The following is a 21,424-nucleotide window of genomic DNA, read 5'->3' on the forward strand; positions in this document are numbered from 1 at the left end:
CTGTTGTACATAAAAGTGTTAATCCTTTAAGTAAATAGTACAAAATTGTTCCTTGAAATTATTGATTTAATGATATAAAGTTAGTAGTTCATGTAACTGCTGTTTTTATTGATATCAATGTGACATTAACGTTTCTCGGACTATGGTCCATGGAAATCGATTAGCTGGTAATACTCTGGTACCGTGGTTCCCGTATGATCGACGCTTTACTGCAGATTTTGTACCGTTCTCAAACAATTCTTTTTGTTATTGTTTGAATTGGATAGTATATAATTCGTTGTTAGGTTGAATTTAATGCAAACTACACACTATTTTCATTTATTCTATTTTTATTGTTCATAAGACGACTATCGCCAAAGATTTGTTTGCATTTTAAGAGCTTAAGTTATCCATGTTTTGAAATACTGTTATGTAGATCTTATACTAATAAATGTACATTGTTATTGAAACTATATTAACAGATAAAACTTTCCTCGTAATAGACGAATTTGATAACAAAATAATTCATACAAATATTTTTAAAAACTATATACATTTTATTACAGCTATTGTTTCAGGAATATGAATATTTGGTATGTACGCATGCTGTATTTTTTTAAGTTTCGCATCGAAGTGTTATCTGTAATGCATATTAGTAGATATATTTATTTATAAAATGCTTCATGACAGTAAGTTATACATCTGCATTTAAGTAACAATTTTTTTTAAATCTAATGGCATGGTAAAAATATTATTTTTTTACCGATTTTATTGTTTATTTTGTTACGACGTTCACCACAAAGGCATGTTTTCGTAAGATATTCATTCATGATTATAGATATTATATCATGATATTCGAGGCCATTAAAAATTAAGTTTACTTGTTTGTATATCATTTTCTATGCTATCTCTATTTATAAACGCATTGTAAAACTTTAACTGATTTAACCTAAACTACGTTTAGATAACTAGGATATTAAAATAATAATTAAACAATGAAACAATTTTAAATGTTGTAGTTAATTTTTTATTGACTGTATGAAATATTTACAAATCGAAAAGATAATGTAAATCGATAGTATGTACAGTAATATTCAACTTAATATAATGTAGAGTAACACAAACCGCTTTTTAATATGCATAAAGGTATTCCCCGATTCACGCTATTGATGCGGGCTGGAGGCAATCGCGTACCTCAAACATTCTTGTAGATCAAATTACGAGGTTTTCAGCAAATTTTTTGTGAAAATTCGAATAATTGTGCTTGAACTGGCAGGTTTTATCCGCAAAATTAGTTATTTGATCAGATTCCGACTAAAGATTGAAATTGTGTACTTTTTAAAATGGTTTTGAAAATTTAACCAAAAGGGCGTTATTTTGTATTTGACAATTGATAGGTTAAATTAGTCCAAGTGGCTCAAATTACTGTCAAATTTAGAATATCACGTGTAACAAAATATGTGCACAGTTTACGCTCAATAATCGCTGAATATTTTTCTGTTAGTTATCACCAGTAACCATAGCCATAACACCAGTATTAATGACTGAAAACATTGTCTGCAAAAGGATAGAAAAGAAAACAACGGAAAAGCCACTGTCGATTTCAAAGAGCTCCCAACTGACATGTGTTCTAAATTTTTAACTAATGTGTTCTAAACATAATCTATGGAATGGTTCTTGAAATACCAAAATTGTGGATTTGTGCATGATAAACCATGATAAACGCGTCAAATTTTCGTTTGTTTATGTGTATGACCTTCTTCTATCGGATGATTGAACGCCACCATTTAGTTTTAGATTGATTTATTGGAATATTTAACGAAAAAAGAAGGCACATTTCACACGTCGTTTTGTTGTGAAAATTCGGTGATTTTTTAGTATAAAATTACTACACCTCCAGTCATCAGGATTGGAAACGATATTTCCTTCAAGACAGAAAAGAAAGCAACGAAAAAGCCACGTCTCAGTCGATATTAATTTAAAAGTCCCTTAAACTGATGCAGTTTAAGGGAAGTTTAAGGCGACAGTTTAAGGGAAATAGCTCGAAAACCCAATTTTAGCATTATTTAGAACTCTAGAATGTCAATTGGGCCATATCCTAACCCAAGTGACATTTGTTCTATACTTTCAACCATAATCTGCACGAATAGTGCTCAAAATAGTAAAAATAATAGATTTTTTCGCTATAGACCGCGTTGAAAGCGTTAACATTTCGTTTGTACGTGTGTGCGACCTATTTCTATTGGATGATAAGGATAAAGATTGAAAACGTTATTTTCCAAAGTATACAGAAGAAAGCAACGACAAATCCACATAAAAGTCGATTTTAAAGGGCTTGTTCTAAAAGTCCCATAAACTGGTGCAGTTTGAGGGAAGTTTAAGGTGCCAGTTTAAGGGAAATAGCCTCCCCGCCATGCAATTGACAGCGATTTGCGAGGGCGCGCGAGGGCTCGCACGCCATACAAGTTCACCGCCCCAGAGCCCTCGCATTAAAGAGCTTGCGAGCCTTGGTAGTTTTTTCACCCCTAAGACAGCGATTTGCGAGGGCGCGCGAGGGCTCGCACGCCATACAAGTTCACCGCCCCAGAGCCCTCGCATTAAAGAGCTTGCGAGCCTTGGTAGTTTTTTCACCCCTAGTTTTAGCAGTTATTATTATAGCACCCCGAGAGCAGGTATAACAGTGCGATTTGTAGCATACTAAACACCTGAATTTTGACATTTTTTTTCAAAAATCCACAAAAATTTAAATAGTGATCTTTTCGCCAAATACTACCGCACAAAAAATAATCCTTGAATAAAAATCAACGATTTTTTAAAATACCATAAGATTTCGAGCACATGAAATCTTTCGCAACCCTCGCAATGTTTGACGGGACTGCCCCAGTTTAAAGGAATTTAGAAAAAGTCATTTAAAATCAATTGTGATGCAGCTTTTTCGTTACTTTATTCTAGATTCGCACGGAAATGATGCTTCCCATACTTATAGTTGGTCATGTACCCATTTTATGCTTAAATAGTACCCATTTTTTATAGAATAACGTCACGCAAAATTATCTTTTGTTACTCATCAAAAAACCATAGCTATGAATGAAAATGACCTTGACGGCATGGTCCATCTATTGAGGAACGTCCAATTTACGAACACACCAAATCCTGGCGCTTTTAACACACTTGATCACACATAAATCCACAATTTCAGGCGTATTGAATACTACCCGAGCAGATATGGTAAAACAATTTCGAGCAAATGTCACTTTGGTATTTCCCTTAAACTGGCACCTTAAACGTCCCTGAAACTGCACCAGTTTAAGGGACTTTTAGAGCAAGCCTTTTAACATCGACTGTGAAGTGTATTTTTCGATGCTTTCTTCTCTATCCTTTGGGAAATAACGTTTCCAATGCTTATTACCGTCGAAAATTTCACCAAATAACGTCATACGAAATGTACCTTCTTTTTTCGCCAAATATTCAGACAAATTAATCTAAAACGAATTGGACGCCATCATCGTCCACTAGAAAAAGGCCTTTCGCACACATAAACGAGGATTTGACGCTTTCTTCATGGTTCATTACACACAAATCCACAATTTTTGGTATTTCGAGCATCATTCGAGCAGATCATATTTAAAAAATTATAACAAATGTCACTTGGGCACAAAATCCTTATTTAGGATCGTACCATAACCATCAAGACACTTCGAAAATTTTGTATTTGATACTAACTGTTGCATTTTAAATCGTCTAAATATACTCATAACATATTTTAGGAAGATTTCAAAGATTAACATTTTATTAAACTGTTTGAAAGCTTCTATAAGCTTTAGAATATTAATTGCAAATAAGCTTTAAAAAAACAAAAAACATTTTTCTTACTGGTACGGTTTTCCCTCTAGTTAAGTTTGGTGATTAATTCGCAAGGTAATAAATAATATGGTATTTACATGTTTTAGCCGGTCTCATGGTACATGGATACACATACTTCATAGATACAAGCCCCAAATAGACCGTGCAGCCATACGTAGGACTAACTATCCTGCTATGAAGGGGGGTAATCTAAAAGCCATTGACCGCTAACCCCAACCCGAAAAGTGGTACAGACAGGCCTTGACCGACCGAGGTTGTTGAGCCAAAAGAAGAAGATTAGTAAAATATTTGTAATGCCGGTAAGAATATGGGGAAAAGATAAATGTGGTAGGCCCATTACGATTAAATATGGTATTCGTAGCATTATAAGAGAACATCGTGGGTGAAGTGGATTGGGATATATCAGTTTAATTTTATATTTCTTAACTATGCAAGTAATAATATAAAACATTTGAGTTCTGCTAAAAATCTTTGTTAAAGTTTTGTGTCGCTTTTGTTTGATCAGATCAGTTTTTAATCGTTATTCACTAAATTGATGAGGTTGTCATAGTAGTTTAATATTATATCTTGCAAATTATTTGAAATTCTTTGGTTTGCATTACCACAACAGTCATAGATAAGAATCAGGTGAGATCAGGGCCAGTGTGGTGGTACAGTTGTCAATTCGTTCGACTTAACAACATGCCCGTCATGGTTTAAGAGACCCGAATGGACCGTACCCCCATATGTCGGACTGATTATCCTACTATCCCAAGCGCCACAGATTAAGCTTAAACGACTGGAAAATCGAATATCCATAGAAAAAAACACAAAAGCTTCATTGGTTTGCTCAATAGATGGCGTATTACAACTCATCGTTATATTGATGTTCTTTTCTTGCAATGTGTTTCGAAAAGTTTCATCTTATCATTTCATCAGTTTCACCTATATAGCCTTCTAACTTTCTGAGCAAAAATCTTAATGAAAGGTCGTGTGGTCAGATACGTGGGTATCAACACCAACGACCATTACTCAAATCTCACTTGTCTTTGTGCTGGTGGTTTACATTGGAGTTTAGTATTTAAAAAATCGTATCGTCGTTCCAGTTTAAGCGATGCATAACTTCAATGCGAAACCATAAAAAAGTACAGAGGAAATGAGAAAGCTCTCCAAGCGAGGGAGCTCCACTGGTTGGGTATCCCACAAACAGATGACGCCACAAGATTTTTGATATCATTAGGCCTGGACCAACAAAGGTTATTGTGCCAAATAAAAAGAAGAAATATACACAGCAAATTTTCTCATCCTGCCTCAGTAAAGTTTTTTTACTGAAACGGTTCAGTAATAGAATATTTGACTGATTTTCAGCATGAATGTCATGTTTTTACTGACTTTCAGCAAAATAATTTACTGAATTCGTTTCAGTAATACGCATTTTACTGAAAATCAGTAAAATAAGTGTCAAATAAGTCGTTTCACTGGATATCAGTAAAACAAATTACTGAAAATGCAGCTATTCATTCTGTCAAATCGACCTGTCAGTCAGAATATCAAAACAAAACAATGCGGTACCTTCATGCTCGTGATGTGCAAAAAGTTGATTTTGTAGGCGCTTACAGGCACCCTGGTGAAATTTCAGGTGATATTTCGGCTCACGGGATTAATTTAAAACAATTGGCAGCCGTGTTGGTGTGTGAAATGTTTGCTACAATCCACTGTGCTTGCTGAAATTGCGTGGTGTCTGTGAGCGTTTACTGAACCATCTACACTTGCGGCGGCAAAATATAGTATAAAAACTGTATAAAACAACACAAAACATGTATGAATATGAACTGAGGGACTGGCAATATCTGCGCCTCAATAAAAACTCAATTTAAAATAAATATTTCGTCATTTTTTAATCGCTACCAACTACTGAAAAATCAGTAATATGAGAATAGCTTTACTGGGATTTCAGTAAACGAGCTGTCATTTTGGTGAGCACCGGACATTACTGAATGATTCAGTAAACATTCTTTTTACTGAAAGGATTACTGAAACTTCAGTTAAAAAATTTTCAGTAAAATTTTACTGAAGTTCAGTAAAAAAAGTTTTCTGTGTAGGTATTAATGTAGCCCGGAGGCAATAGCGTATTTCAAATATTAGTTTTAGTTAAATTTGCAGGTTTTCAGCGACATTATAGCTTATTTGCCTATAATTTAAGTGGTAGGTTTTACCCACTTTAATAGATACTTCATCTGATTTCAACTGAAGATTACAATTTTGTATATTTATGAACTTTTTTTTTTTCATTCAATCACAAGGAAAATTATATTGCATTTGAAGTTTGATTTGTCATTACAATTTGCTCAAAGAGCTATCAATTAAAAAAATCGTGTACCTGTACCTAGGTATGTTTTTTCGCAAAAAAAATTGTAACCATTTTATGATATTTGAAAACTATAGTTTGACGTTTGTTATCTTTTACAAAATAATGAAATGTGTACTTTTACGAAAACTTTGTAAAATCTGTTTATAATATATTTGGACGATTTTAAATTGCACTACAAGTTTGTTAAACAAACTAATTTTACGACTCTTAATTCGTTTTTTGCAATAGGTCATTTCATAATACAGTAAAACGTCGATTATCTGGGCAGCTTGGGACCGGGTGGATGCCGATTAATCGATTTGCACGGACAGTTGTCCTAGAAATGGCAAATTCATATAAAAAATTTAAAAATCACTGGTTTCACTAGAAATTCTTATTAAAATAATCGATTTATCACTAGTAGAATATTTTTTGAATCAATAACAATAGATTTAAAATTGTCATTCATATAAAATGAAGTTAAAAAATATCACTAAACACTAGATTGCTACACAACAAATGTTTTTGCTAACCGGTTTATCACAGAAAATGTTCGCCACGACAGACCAACTGTCAAACTCATGCGCATGGTTAAGTCGTCCGCCGATTAATCCGTCCCCGCAAAATCGACGTTCTACTGTAGTCCTTTAAATTTGATAAGAATAAACACAAATGTGAATTAGCGTATTGGACCATTAATTAATTCTGTATTTTTATTTCTCTTCTGGATTTTACGCTAACTGGGAAAAACAATTTTCCATTAGTATAAAAATGCTACTATGTAAAATAAACCATGAAGGATTCACAAGTGTTAAAAAGGATTGCCTCCATGATATGTTTTCAATTTTTCGCCGCTTTGGTTGCCTTATTATTACCTTTGCTGCTGAAAAGTATTAAAAAAAAAATAATGCAATTCAATTTTGTAGCATAAAAAAGTACTTCTTGGTTTGTTATTATCGCTTATTAATGTGCTAATAGGAAGGATCCTAGGACATAAATACGATAAAAAAAATCTAAGGAATTGGGTACATAGTTAATTATTTAAGGAGGATTTCCCGGAGCAACTACGACAACTCTTACTATTATCTTTCTATAGAAACTTTCATGAAGAAGAAGAAGAGACTCCGAATGACAAACCAAAGGTCTACAGCCTGTAAAATTATTGAAAAGGCACACGAACGCTGGTAGATTCCGAAGGGGTTAGCGGTACCTGTTAAAAGAGATGAAATAAATAAAGTATTAATTATTGCTGACATCGGGTACAATTGAGTTATTACTATTAAAAAAGACATTAATGTTATCTTATGGAAGACGATGGCAAAAAAGAGGAATTTGAATTCTAGGATTTATTCATCACAGTTTAAAAAAAATGGAGCACCCTTCCAAACATTATGATGGTTCTCCTGATCAAAAGTATAACAAGTGACTCCTGCTAACAATCTGTTTGAAATTTTGTAAATCTTCATGTAGCAATTAAAAAAAACCCTTTTCACCGTCCAACTCAACGATTATTGTAGATTTTTCAAAAACAATGTGAAATAAGTATATTTTTTACAAACTGTTATGTACCGTTAAACATTGCGAGGGTTGCAAGTTGTCCCGCTGAGCAAATCAATCGAAAACTTCTCAACCTCTCGCTCAATATAGCTAGAGAGCGAGAACCACTAATGATAAAGCAAGGTGAAAGGATGGGGAAGAGGGGAAGGTGGAAAGAAAGAGAACGTGGGTGTGAACTATTTTTCGGCCATTATCATTTTTGCGCCAATACGGTCGCATACCGGAGCATTTTTGTTAGAAAGAGACAAACACATACAACGCGCTCTCTCGAACGACCGTAAACGCTTCAATTGATCAAGAGCTTGGATCGGTTCTTCAGACGTTTCTGCTCGCTTTCTCGATCGGTTTCGGCGGAAAGCGAGCTAGAAAGCGAGCTCAAAACTGCTTAAAAACTGCTCGATTTTGTTGTGCGGGAACCCGCTGCGCAAAGCGCTCGAAAACTTCTCACCCTCTCGCTCAATGTAGCTAGAGAGCAAGAACCAATAATTATAAAGCGAGGTGAACGGATGGGGAAAATGAAAAGGAGAGGAGGAAGAGAACGTGGGTGTGAAGTATTTTACGGCCATTATCATTTTTGCGCCAACACGGTCGCGTGCCAGAGCCTTTTTGTCAGAAAGAGATAAACACATACAACGCGCTCTCTCGAACGACCGTAAACGCTTCAATCGATCAAGAGCTTTGATCGGTTCTTCGGACGTTTCTGCTCGCTTTCTCGATCGGTTTCGGCGGAAAGCGAGCTAGAAACCGAGCTCTAAAACTGCTCGATTTTGTTGTGCGGGAAAGCAACTCCGAAAGAAATTTGGAATGCGTTACAACCCGCACAACAAAATCGAGCAGTTTTGGAGCTCGCTTTCCGCGGAAACCGATCAAGAAAGCGAGTAGAAATGTCCGAAGAATCGATCGAAGCTCTTGATCTATTGAAGCGTTTACGGTCGTTCGAGAGAGCGCGCTGTATGTGTTTGTCTCTTTCTGACAAAAAAGCTTCGGAACGCGACCGTTTGATTCAAAAATGATAATGGCCGAAAAATAGTTCACACCCACGTTCTCTTTCTCCTCTCCTTCCCCTCTTTCTCATCCTTTTACCACGCTTTATCTCGGTTCTTGCTCTCTAGCTACATTGAGCGAGAGGCTTAGAAGTTTTCGATCGCTTTGCGCAGCGGGAACGTGTGTTTGAACGTAAAAGCATTGCAAGCCGGCTCCACTTGCAGAAAAGGTTTTTGACGTTGCGAGACACTAGTGGTTGTCTACAAGATCATTTCCTTGTGTTTTATCACTTGATTAGGGAATACAAATACAAATACCAAATACCGGTGCAAAGTTAGAAGAAATAGATACGGTATGCTATTTGTTTCTAACGCTCGGATCAAAGTTTTCGACGGTGGTTACTGCAAAAGAAACTATGCCAGAGGAAAACTTGACGATGGATTTTGTAAAGTGCAGACTTCTTGACGAAGAAATCAAGCACAGTTCAAAGGAAAGAGGTACAACGCGTGAAACAAGAATAGAGGACGCTGCATTTGCAGGAACCAGTACAAAGAAACAGCAAAAGAACAATAAGAAGAAAACCATAAAGTTCAAGTGTTTCGGTTGTCATCGCGAGGGACACAAGGTTGCCGATTGTCCAGAAAAAGACAAACAAAAAGTGCTGAAAGGAAACAATGCCCACTTGGTGAAGAGTGATGTGAGTTTCTTTGGTGGCGACGCTGTGGAATTCGTGGAAGCAAGTTGGATTGTTGACTCCGGATCATCTGAACACATGTCGAATGATCGGTCGCTTTTCAAAAAGCTTGTTCCCATGAAGCAACCCATGCACATATCAGTAGCAAAAGAAGGCGAATCTATTGTTGCAAAGGAGTGTGGCGATGTGAGGTTGTTTGCTTTTTCGGAAAACGGAGAATCAACGGGAATAACATTGAAAGACGTTCTTTACATTCCCGAAGCGCGAGTGAACTTTTTGTCTGTGAGAAAAGTGGAAACTGCTGGATTGAAAGTGTTGTTTGCAAATGGAATTTTTACAATAGAAAACGATTCTGGCATCGTTGCCAAAGGTGAACGCCGCGGTAAATTGTATGAACTAGTGTTTTATCGAGAATTTGATAACAATAGTGCGGGTTTCTATTCATTTGGTCGTGTGGTTAAAGAATTAGAGCTGTGGCATCGACGCTATGGCCATTTGAGTGCTAAGAATTTGAGAAATATCATCTCCAAAGGAATGGTGGATGGTATGGAAACAAATGTGAAGAATCCGGGAAATGAGTTTGTGTGTGAAGCTTGTCACGAAGGAAAACTGACGCGGAACCCGTTTTCTAACAGTGAAATCAGAAGATCAAAACGTGTTCTCGAGTTGATACACTCAGATGTGTGTGGACCAGTTCCACAGGTGGGAATTCATGGTGAACGAAATTTCGTTAGTTTTGTTGACGATTTTAGTCGTTTTACGGTTGTTTATGTCATGATCACAAAGGTTGAAGTGTTGGATCGATTCATGGAATACGAAGCCTTTGTTACAGCTGAGTTCGGTCAGTGTGTATCGCGATTACGTTGTGATAACGGCGGGGAATACGTTGGACGTGAATTCAAGAACTTTTGCAAGGTGAAGGGAATTCAAATCGAATGGACTGTTCCATATTCTCCGGAGCAGAATGGTGTGAGTGAAAGAATGAACCGTACATTAGTAGAGAAGGTTCGTTCTATGATTAGTGACAGTGGCGTCGGTAAAGAGTTTTGGGCTCCTGCGGTTCAAACAGCAGCATATTTGGTAAATCGCAGTCCGGCTAGTGCACAGGGTAATCTAACGACACCATTCGAAGTTTGGGAAAATCGTAAACCAAATGTAAGTAATTTGCGTACCTTCGGCAGTGTTGTGTTTGTGCATGTGCCAAAAGAGCAAATAAGGAAGTTCGATACAATATCGTGGAAAGGTGTTTTTATCGGGTATGCCTCTTGTGGATATCGTGTATGGCATTTGGAGGAGAAGAAAATCGTTGTTGCGCGGGACGTCTATTTTGTAGAAAATTCGAATTTGAGTGATTTGTTAACATCCTCGCGGTCAAACGGCAACAGTGACGAATTTCTTATCCGTACGGTTTGGGTAGGACCTATCAGTGATAGTGATGTTGAAGATGATGTTGTCTCCCAACAACCGATCGAAAATGCCGACGATCCTGATAAAACCCTGGCTGAAAACGTTTACGAAGAAAGTTTCAGTAGTTGTATTGGTGATGGTGAAGATAATGTCGAAGCGAAATCGCCTAAAGTTCTTAGTGAACGAATACGGAAGACACCTGCATGGCATAAAGACTACAATATGAACTACACAGGCTTTGCATTCAATGCATCAAGCTATGTGGATCATGTACCGACTTCGCTTATGGAAGCGAAATCGTCAGCAGATTGGGAAAAGTGGAAAGCTGCAATCCTCGAGGAAATGGATTCTCTAACAAGAAATTATATGGTACAGAATATGGTACAACACGGCATCGAGTACGGTGATATGCAGTTGATATGCAAAGCGTGCCACCTGATGCTGATCGATATCACTTTATATTGCTGCGCGAATCGGCCAGCGCGTACAAGGAGAACCTGAACTACGGCGGCATTGCGCTGATGTGACACGGTGTTTGCATCATTTGCAGCATGTTTCTCAGCAACAATCGGATCGTGTTTGTGCGTTTCTTAACATCCATCTTATCATGCGTATTCCATTCCAATCACCTGCAGCTGCGAAACGGCTGCCATTGACTTGCTATTAGGAAGGAAAAACTAAAATGGATCATTGCTTCATGATACAGAAGCATTTGTCTGAAAACATGATGGTAGTGCATTGCACGATAAAAAAATAACTCAGCATTCTATTCATCGCTCTTATTGCATGCTATGTGCATACGTGACTGAGCTCGATTTTAAATTTGCCATGCCAAAAGAGGATAATCTCCATGGGCAGCAGGAGAATCACGACGAATGACCTTGCCTGCATGTGCTTAATCTTTAAGTAGATGCATGAACATAAACCGCTTAAACATATACTACTTCAGGCAAGTACACATTAGGGACCTCTATTCCAAACACACTGTTATGCTAGTATGTTCATTATATTTTCAGCCTACAGATATAAATTGTCGAGCCACTTTAAGCCACACGTCCCCATTAGACCAAAGTAATCAACTGACAAACTGCGTTGTTAGATTGGAAGCTATTCAGAATACTTATGCAAAAGCTAATACGAAAGCAAGTAGTGTTCTGTTTGGTTATAGTTGTACATACTAACACTGCTAATAAGGATAGTAAGAATGAATGTCATTATGCGTAACTTAAAGAAACTGTTTTGAACTATATGGAGATATGATGCATCCTAACTAAGCATAGTAACCCGCTGCGCAAAGCGATCGAAAACTTCTCAAACTCAAACTGCAAACATATTTCACAGCCCATGGATATGAAATATCTCGCATTCAAAATTGTTGCAATTTTATAAATGAAATATTTCGAAATATTCAGCGCTGAAATTTTTGGATTGAAATATTTCTTCGATCGGAATCCAAGCGTTTTTCCTGACATTTCTGCTCGCTTTTTCGATCGCTTTTGGCGGAAAGCGATCGAAAATCCGAGCTACAAAACTGTTCAATTTTGTCGTGCGGGAAATAACAAATGAATTCGTTTGTTTAGTGTACGTCACTTCAAACACTTGCTATAGCCATTAATACTTAAGGAGGGTTAACATATTTTAACGAAAGTAGTTATTAATTCTAGTTTAGAAAGATTTTTTTAAATCTTAAATCTTCCTACACATAGTAAGTAATCATTCAAAAAAGCATAAATAATAGCTGTTATATATAGGTTGAAAAGCAACTTTTGTTGGAATTAGTTCATATTCGGAAGTTTAGTTCATTTCTACAAATAGTTTTTTAAACGCCTAATCTATACATTTAAACAGTAATCAAAGACTAAAACTAATGCTTATATGTTTACAAAAACCTCACAAACTACTCTTTACATTATTTTTTTACTGGTGTATTCGCCCCGGCTCACACTTTTTATAGCGCCTGTTTTTTTGGCATCTGTTTTAGCGTTGCTGAACTTAGAAACGAAAAAAAATTCAACACCTTTGTCTCCCACATCAACATTTCCTACTGCACTTATTGTACGGAATAATTTTAGTACATGCTTATTTTCGTATTTTTATTTTTTTAGTATTTTTATTTTCTAAACTCTATTTTTCGACCATTTCGGCCTCTTCCGCTCCAACAGCACTCCATAAGAAAAATCCTGTTGAACATTAGATACAATGCATCATGCATTCTTCTTTTCCCTTGTACAGCTGTAATTTGTTTATTATTATTATTTATTAATCTTCAACGGGCCGTATGGCCTAATTAAGATGTAACAGTTCAATAAAAAAAAAATACATAGCAAAAACAAGATTTGCACCGCAATTCACTGTGGCCACGGCAAAAGCCGGAGACGTTCCTTGAAGCACTGAGTTGAGATGTCGAAGTCGAAGCAATCCGAGACAGTGTTGAAGACAGCCGACATGCGGAACATAGGGTCTGACCGACCAGCACTGGAACGGGGTTGAGCGAGCCGTAGAGTTTCTCTAGACCTAAGTGTTCGGGATGGTGCATAGATATCGACTCGATGCAACAATGGCGATGAGTCGATAGAGCCATTTAGCAATCCAGCGATGAAAGAACACTGTGCATTGCGTCTTCTAACCGAAAGAGGTTCAAGGCCTAGAAGACGGCACCGCGCAGCATACGGAGGAAGATTATTGCGATCCTGCCAGGGAAGTAGGCGTAGGGCATATCTCGTGAGCTTACGTTGAATCGCCTCAATTCGAGCAATTGAAGAAGCGGTAGTTGGGCTCCAGACTACGCACGAATATTCCAGAACCGAACGAACGATACAGTTGTACACAGCTTTGATGCACATGGGGTTGCGGAATTCATTAGTTGTCCGGATAACCACGCCAAGTAATTGATTTCCTCTGGCTACAACGTCATCGATATGCTGTTTAAAGTTCAAACTAGAGTCAAGCAGAACGCCCAGGTCTTTGGCATGATTCTGTCGATTAACTGCAGTGCCGTCCATGAAGTAGGTCCCAGTCACTGGGCTCCTGCATCGACTAAAAGACACACAGTAGCATTTCTCGATGCAGATAGTCAGTCCATTACGCTTGCACCACGAACAGAAAATTTCGATGCAGTCTTGCAGGAATGTACAATCACCTGTGTTGTTAATAGGCGCAAAAATTTTTGCGTCGTCGGCAAACAGACTGATACTGTCGGGAGGTAAAGCGAGGGTAACATCGTTGATAAACAATTTGAAGAGAAGCGGGCCAATGTTGCTTCCTTGTGGCACACCCGAGCTGCTGACTATTTCTTTGGACATGTGCTTATCAATTTTCACGATGTATGTGCGATTAATTAGGTACGACTTAAGCCACTGTACGAGCGGGCTGGGAACTCCTAGCTTATCGAGTTTAGCGAGAAGAATTGCGTGCGGAAGAGAGTCGAATGCTGCTTTTAGATCGGTATAAATTGCATCGACTTGAGCTCCGGCATCAATTTGACTAGTGCAATAGGTTACAAATTCAACCAGGTTCGTGGTAGTCGACTTTTTAGGCACGAATCCATGTTGATACGGACTTAGGTAGCTGCGGCATGCATGTAGCAGATTTTTGTATATCACTAGTTCGAACACCTTGGCAATGGCACACAAGGATGTAATACCCCGGTAGTTGATGGCATCTGTCCTGTCGCCCTTTTTGTAAATAGGAACCATCCAAGATTTCCTCCATGCTTTGGGAAAGTAGCCATTGGCTAGCGATGCATTGAACAATTTTGCAAGGATAGGTGCTACTGTCGTTTGACAGCGTTTCAGCACGGTAGAAGGAATTCCGTCGGGTCCAGGAGCGAAGGAAGGCTTTAGTTGCGCTAGGGCAGATAAGACGATCTCACTGTCGATGAAAGGAGTGCTCATGTTAATTGCGCCAGCCGAGTGTTGACGAGAGCAGCATCAATGGTATCGGTATCATTCATGGCCGGTGAAAAGCAATCTGCGAAGCGATCCGCGAAGAGATTGCACATTTCATTAGTGTTGGCACTTGTTGCTCCTTTGTACGTAATGGATTTCGGTGTATGCGTGGATTTTGTTTTGCTGTTGTAGAAGCGCCAAAACGAGTCAGGCCACCTGCAGAGGTTACGTTGAATTTTACTCAAATATCTGCGATATCGAAACCTGTTATAGCTGCAGTATAAAGAGTGCGTGTCAAAGTAGATCGAGCGAGATCTTTGGCAGCGGCGCGTTTGGTAGTGACGATAAGCAGCTCTTTTTACACGTTTGAGTCGTTTGAGTGTGCGGTCCGCCCAGGGGGGGTTAGGTTTAGGACGCTGAACTGGGACGCATACAACAAAGGCTTGCAGCATGAAGGACGAGAATGAACATACTGCTTCGTCAAGTGAAATAAAATTGGAACAATGAAAGCTATTGTTAAACATTGATATCATGTCGTTCAGTTTCACATAGTCAGCTTTAGCAAAGTTATAACGATAAAATGCGGTTGTCGTCGAGTTTTGTCGAGTCGTCGAATTGCGTCGGGTCGACGAGTTAATACGTATATTGAAGTCTAACGCCGGATGGTAGGAGTCAAGAGGTACAAGCGGAACAACACTTGGAAAGACAGGCGAACACAATTTAGCTGCAGCATTGTTAGCGTAGAGCAGGTCAAGCATGCGTCCGTGCGAATTATTGATGTGATTAAGTTGCACTAATCCGTTAAATTTAAATCCATCCACAAAGGTGTTGTTGGCCAGTGAGCGCGCAGTTGGTTTACTAAGTGTTGTGGTCACGAAGTGGAAGGCTCCCTTTATTCGGCATTAAGGACGTATGCAGCCACTGAGTAACTGATGAGCGGTTAGCAGACGAGAGAGCGCCAGACGCTCGTGGGACACCGTCGGGAACACAAGGGCTGATCGTTTAATAAAGTATTGTGTATTGTTTAATACGTGTTCGGTGTAATATAAATTGTATACTCTCGGCCATCCGAACACAACAGTGGCGACGAGGAAAATAAAATAGACTTTTGGGAGTTTTTCGAGTAAAGTTTACGTGTTATGAGTGTGTCATTCATTACTATAACTCTCGTGCTAGCGTCGCGCGTGTGTATGTGCGTCGCGTGATCGTACCGTGTCTCGGGTCGTATTCAATTTATTTTATCGGGTGTTCTGTGCGTACTGCAACAATTCCTTCGTTACGGAAGCGGAGAAGAATGAACAGCCCAGGAGATCAGCCCCCATCATTAGTAGCAGTGCCACCAAATCTACAAAGTGCAATGCCCTCAGCACACCAGAATCCAGCGCCATCGCAGAATTTTGTTGAAGGGTCATCGCACCAAGCAGCGTCATCGCACCAAGCAGCGTCATCGGAGCAAATGATACAAATGATCATTTTAATGCAGCAACAGATAAGCCAACTCACATTAATGCAAAATAATTTGGCAATTGCCAAGCCCCCAGAAAATGTATTAACTTCCGCACTTTTTGCAAAGCACATACTTGATTCTTTATCGCAGCACATAAAGGAGTTCCACTACGAGGAGGAAGCAAAATGACCTTTGCTTCGTGGTTTGCTCAATATGAGGATTTGTTTGAACGAGATGCTTCAAGGTTGGATGATAGCGCAAAAGTGCAGCTCCTCATACGAAAACTGGGCGCAGCAGAATTTGAAAGATATGCCAATTTCATATTGCCAAAGAGTTGTCGTGATTTTTTGTTCAGCGAAACGATAAAAAAGCTGTCATCGTTATTCGAAGTGACAGAGTCATTATTGCATAGGCGTTATAAATGCTTGAACCTAATGAAACGACGTAGCGAAGATTATCTGGCATATTCTTGTCGTGTGAATCGAGCCTGTGTAGATTTTGAAATTGGAAAATTAACTGAGGAACAGTTCAAGTGTCTTACACCTGTTCTCACTTTCCTCTGAATCGTTATCCGGTTGCTATGGATCGCAATCCATGAGAATGGATCGCAATCAACTACGTCTGAATCGTTTGCAGCTACGTTTGGATCGTTGTCAACTACGTTTGGATCGCTCTCAGCTACCTTTGGATTTTACGTTAGCTCGCGCAAATTTCATTGCAACACATAGTGACCGCTCGGCGTTCCCCATAGCGGTATTTCTTACGTAAAAAACGTTCTTCAACTATAAATTTCATACTTGCCCCAATTTTCAATTAGTAAGGTTCCTCCCGAAAGCATCGTTGTAAAAAGCTTAAGAATTTGAAAAGGTTTGTTCAACATTCGTAATCTTTCGAATAGTGAATCAGAATTCGTTATTTTTCTATCTTTAACTGTATCTTTTGCTTATAGCAATATGGAAACTCGTAAAAACAAGCTTACTTCTAAGGAAGACCGCGAACGGATAGTGAATGCCTACCTGAATGGAACCAACATGAAAAAAATAGCAAACATGTTGAATATGAAGCATTCCACGGTTCATAGTGTAATTAAAAAATTTAGAGACACTGGGACAGCTAGTACTACAGTTAGAGCTACCCCAAACACAAGGAAGCTCAAAGAAGAGCACGTTGAAAGCCTGCGTCGTTGGATAGATGAAGACTGTTCAATAACATTGAAGCATCTTGTCGCAAAACTATATGAAAATCATAACGTGGCTGTTTCAATTTCAACAGTTTCACTAGCTATTGAAGGTTTCCATTATACATTCAAAAGAATGCATAACGTTGCGGCACGGGCTGTTTTGCCATCCGCTGAGGACGGAAGAAAAGAATATGCTGAAAATTTCATTCAACTACGCAATGAATATGCAGACGATTCCATCGTTTTTATTGATGAAGTTGGATTCCAAGTTTCAATGAGAGTTAATTATGGCCGATCGTTGGTAGGTCTAAGAGCAGTCCAAGTGGTACCTGCTTTACGTTCGCGTAATTTTTCAGTTGTATGTGCCATGACAAGAAACGGTATGATTCATTATGAGCTACACAACAGAGCCATCAATAGAGAAAAATTTACGGATTTTTTGAATAATCTCCAAGCAAAGCTTGAAAATTCAAACATTCACAGATGTGTCATGGTGATGGACAATGTGCCGTTTCATCGTAATCGCGATGTAAAAAGCGTTATAGAAGACAAAGGCCATAAATTGATGCTTTTGCCGCCATATTCTCCATTTTTTAATCCCATAGAGAATATGTTTAGTAAGTGGAAAAGCTTAGTTAAACGTTCGAAGCCATTGAATGAAGATGAGTTAATGGATGCAATTAGCAACGGATCATCTTTAATTTCCAGAGATGACTGTGAGGGATTCGTTCGCCACATGTTGTCAAACATTCAAAAATGTATAAATGGTGAAGTAAGCTTCACATAGTATATGTAAATACATAAAGAATAAAATATTAAAATTGATATTCGACTTTGGAAATGAATGCCTTAATTACTTGATTTTCTTTTCATAAGCTTAATGCGTCCCGCGGTCACTGAATAAACTTTGCGCCGCAACGAAATTTGCGCGAGCTACCGTAAAATCCAAAGGTAGCTGAGAGCGATCCAAACGTAGTTGACAACGATCCAAACGTAGCTGCAAACGATTCAGACGTAGTTGATTGCGATCCAATCTCATGGATTGCGATTCATAGCAACCGGATAACGAATCAGAGGAAAGTGAGAACAGGTGTATATATGTATGCGGACTGCGGGACGAAAAAGACGTCGAGATTCGAACACGTCTACTTGGAAAAATCGACGACCGAAACGACACAACACTGGAAAATTTAACAGCAGACTGTCCGCGTATTTTGAACCTAAAAGAAGACAGTGCTATGATCGAAAAAGCAGCAACCGAGCGAGTTTTCGCTGTGCAAAAGAAAACTGACGAACCAAAGTTTTCTGAGCTCCAAAATTTCCAGAGCAGAAAGCACGAATAAAAGCGTCCTCAAACCCTACCTGGAAGAAATTGCTGGCTTTTCTGAAAAAATCATTGGGCGCGTGGTTGTCCTTTTAAGTCGAATGTGTGTCGTGTCTGTAAAAAAGGGTCATAGAGACGGTTACTGTCCAAAAACGAAACGTTATTCAGATAGTCCAATATACAGAAACAAGTTTTCATCACAAGTGGTTTCGGTGAACACAACGCATGTTTAGCAAAGGCGAAAATATATAAACATTTTTATAAATAATGTAAGCATTCGATTGCAGTTCGACACTGGATCTGATATAGCGATCATTATTCGAAACGTATGGCAACGTCTTGGAAAGCCTGAACTAAAACGAACAGTTAGCGCAAGAACAGCATCAGGAAGCGGACTCTTTCTGTTAGGAGAGTTTGAAGCGAATGTTACCATCGGAAGCGTATCTCATGTGGCTACTTTAAGATTAGCACAGGCAGACATACTATTGCTCGGAACAGACTTAATAGATCTGTTCGCACTTGGTTCTACCCCCATGGATGCTTTTTGTAGGCATATTTCATCTGAGGATTACTCTAAGACGGTTGAGCGGAGATTTCAAGAGGTCTTCGACGGCATGGGTCTGTGCACAAAGGCTACCCATTAGTGATGGGCGGGTCGACCCGAACCTATCGGGTCGGAGCCATCCGTAAGCGACCCGGAGTCGTTCGGGTCGACCCGAAAGGTACAAGTAGGTTCAGTGGGTGCAACGACTCCGGTAGGTGCGAGAAAGCATAAGCGACTCCGACCCGTTGGTGCAACGAGTTCGGGTCGGGTCGGGTCACGGTAGGTTCAGTTTGACCCGAGGGTGCAGCGAGTTCGGGTCGACCCGATAGATCAGTAGGTGCGAGACAGCATAAGCGACTCTGACCCGTTGGTACAGCGAGTTCGGGTCTGATCTATCGGGTCGACCCGAACTCGCTGCACCCTCGGGTCAAACTGAACCTACTGTGGCCCGACCCGACCCGAACTCGCTGCAACAACGGGTCGGAATCGCTTATGCTTTCTCGCACCTACTGATCTTTCGGATCGACCCGAACTCATTGCACCCGCGGGTCGGATTTGATTCCGACTCTGACCTAGCGCACCCGCTGCACCCACGGGTCAGAATCGATTCCGACTGGCTTGCACCCGACTCCAGGTCGGGTCGTGAAATGAGTCGTATGACCCAACACTACTACCCATCAAACATTCCCGCCATGCAATTGACAGCGATTTGCGAGGGCGCGCGAGGGCTCGCACGCCATACAAGTTCACCGCCCCAGAGCCCTCGCATTAAAGATCTTGCGAGCCTTGGTAGTCCCGTCAAACAATGCGAGGGTTGCGAGTAGTATCATCTGCTCGAGATCTTATGATATTTTAAATAAGATTATTTTTTTATTCATCAATTATTTTTTTGTGGTTTTATTTGGCGGAAAGATCACTATTTAAATTTTTGTGGATTTTTGAAAACTAAAATGTCAAAATTCAGGTGTTTAGTATGCTACAAATCGCACTGTTATACCTGATCTCGGGGTGCTATAATTATAACTGCTAAAACTAGGTGTGAAAAAACTACCAAGGCTCGCAAGCTCTTTCATGCGAGGGCTCTGGGGCGGTGAACTTGTATGGCGTACGAGCCCTCGCGCGCCCTCGCAAATCGATGTCAATTGCATGGCGGGATGTTTGACGGGTCCAGTTTTTTCCCAAAGCGACCGGTAGCTTATGCAGTACAGGAGTTAGTCAACAAAAACTCGATCGACTAGAGCAGATGAGCATAATATCTCCAACGGATTACTCTGAATGGGCAGCACTGAAGATATCTTCGCTAGACTATCGCAATGCAAAATATTTAGCAAAATTGATCCATCCGATGCTTTTTTTACAGGTAGAAATCGACCCTGCCTACCGACCTTTACTCACCATCAATACGCATCGAGGTTTATTCACCTACAATAGATTGCCGCCTGGTATTAAGATTGCTCCAGCAGCGTTCCAGCAGCTTATCGACACAATGCTGGCTGGTGTAAAAGGAGTGTCATGTTACATGGACGACATCATTGTCGGAGGAGCCACTGAACAAGAGCATGAAGAGAACTTAATGGCAGGTTTGAAAAGAATTCAAGAGTATGGATTCAGCATTCGATCGGAAAAAATCGCTTTTAAGGTTCAGCAACTAAGATATTTGGGTTACATCATCGACACCCATGTATTGCGCCCCGATCCAGCAAAGATCGATGTCATAAAAAGGCTTCCAGAACCAACAGATGTGAGCGGAGCCATAAATTATTATGCCAGATTTGTCCCAAACATAGAGAGAGCTGCGTTATCCACTGCATAACTTATTGAAGACAAATACACAGTTTCGATGGACCGCCGATTGTAAAAGAGCGTTTGAAAGATTTAAATCTTTGCTATCATCGAACTTGTTGTTAACGCATTATGATCCAAGGCATAAAATAATAGTATCGGCAGATGCATCATCAATAGGTATTGATGACACTATTAGCCTATTAGTGTGGTTCAACACGCCTCTAGAGCACTTACAAAAACAGAAGAAGGATATAGTCAAATAGATCGTGAAGGACTGTCAATCATCTTCGCGGTAACGAGATTCCACAAGATGATATTTGGAAGGCGTTTCCAGCTTCAGACAGATCATCGTCCACTACTGCGGATCTTTGAGTCAAAAAAGGGATCCCAGTCGACACTGCCAACCGCTTGCAGCGTTTTGCGCTCACGCTACTATCATACGA

At 39.5% G+C, this 21,424-nt stretch overlaps 1 protein-coding gene across 5 annotated transcripts in view; it reads right to left on the reverse strand.

Moving 5' to 3' along the window:
* Positions 1-21,424, reverse strand: part of LOC120900210 (serine/threonine-protein kinase meng-po) — a 320,097-nt gene that overhangs the window by 15,539 nt on the left and 283,134 nt on the right. For 4 of the 5 annotated variants that reach the window (XR_005739165.1, XR_005739164.1, XR_005739163.1 and 1 more), the window contains one exon: positions 6,706-7,382. Coding sequence is in view for 1 of the 5 variants with exons in the window: in XM_040306903.1 (XP_040162837.1) it covers positions 7,255-7,382 (128 nt within the window). In the remaining 4 variants the exon portion in view is untranslated. The remainder of the gene's footprint in view (positions 1-6,705; positions 7,383-21,424) is intronic. The other variant, XM_040306903.1, reaches the window with a different exon arrangement.

This window comes from Anopheles arabiensis, chromosome 3 (genome assembly GCF_016920715.1).
Source record: "Anopheles arabiensis isolate DONGOLA chromosome 3, AaraD3, whole genome shotgun sequence".
NCBI classification, from domain to species: domain Eukaryota; kingdom Metazoa; phylum Arthropoda; class Insecta; order Diptera; family Culicidae; genus Anopheles; species Anopheles arabiensis.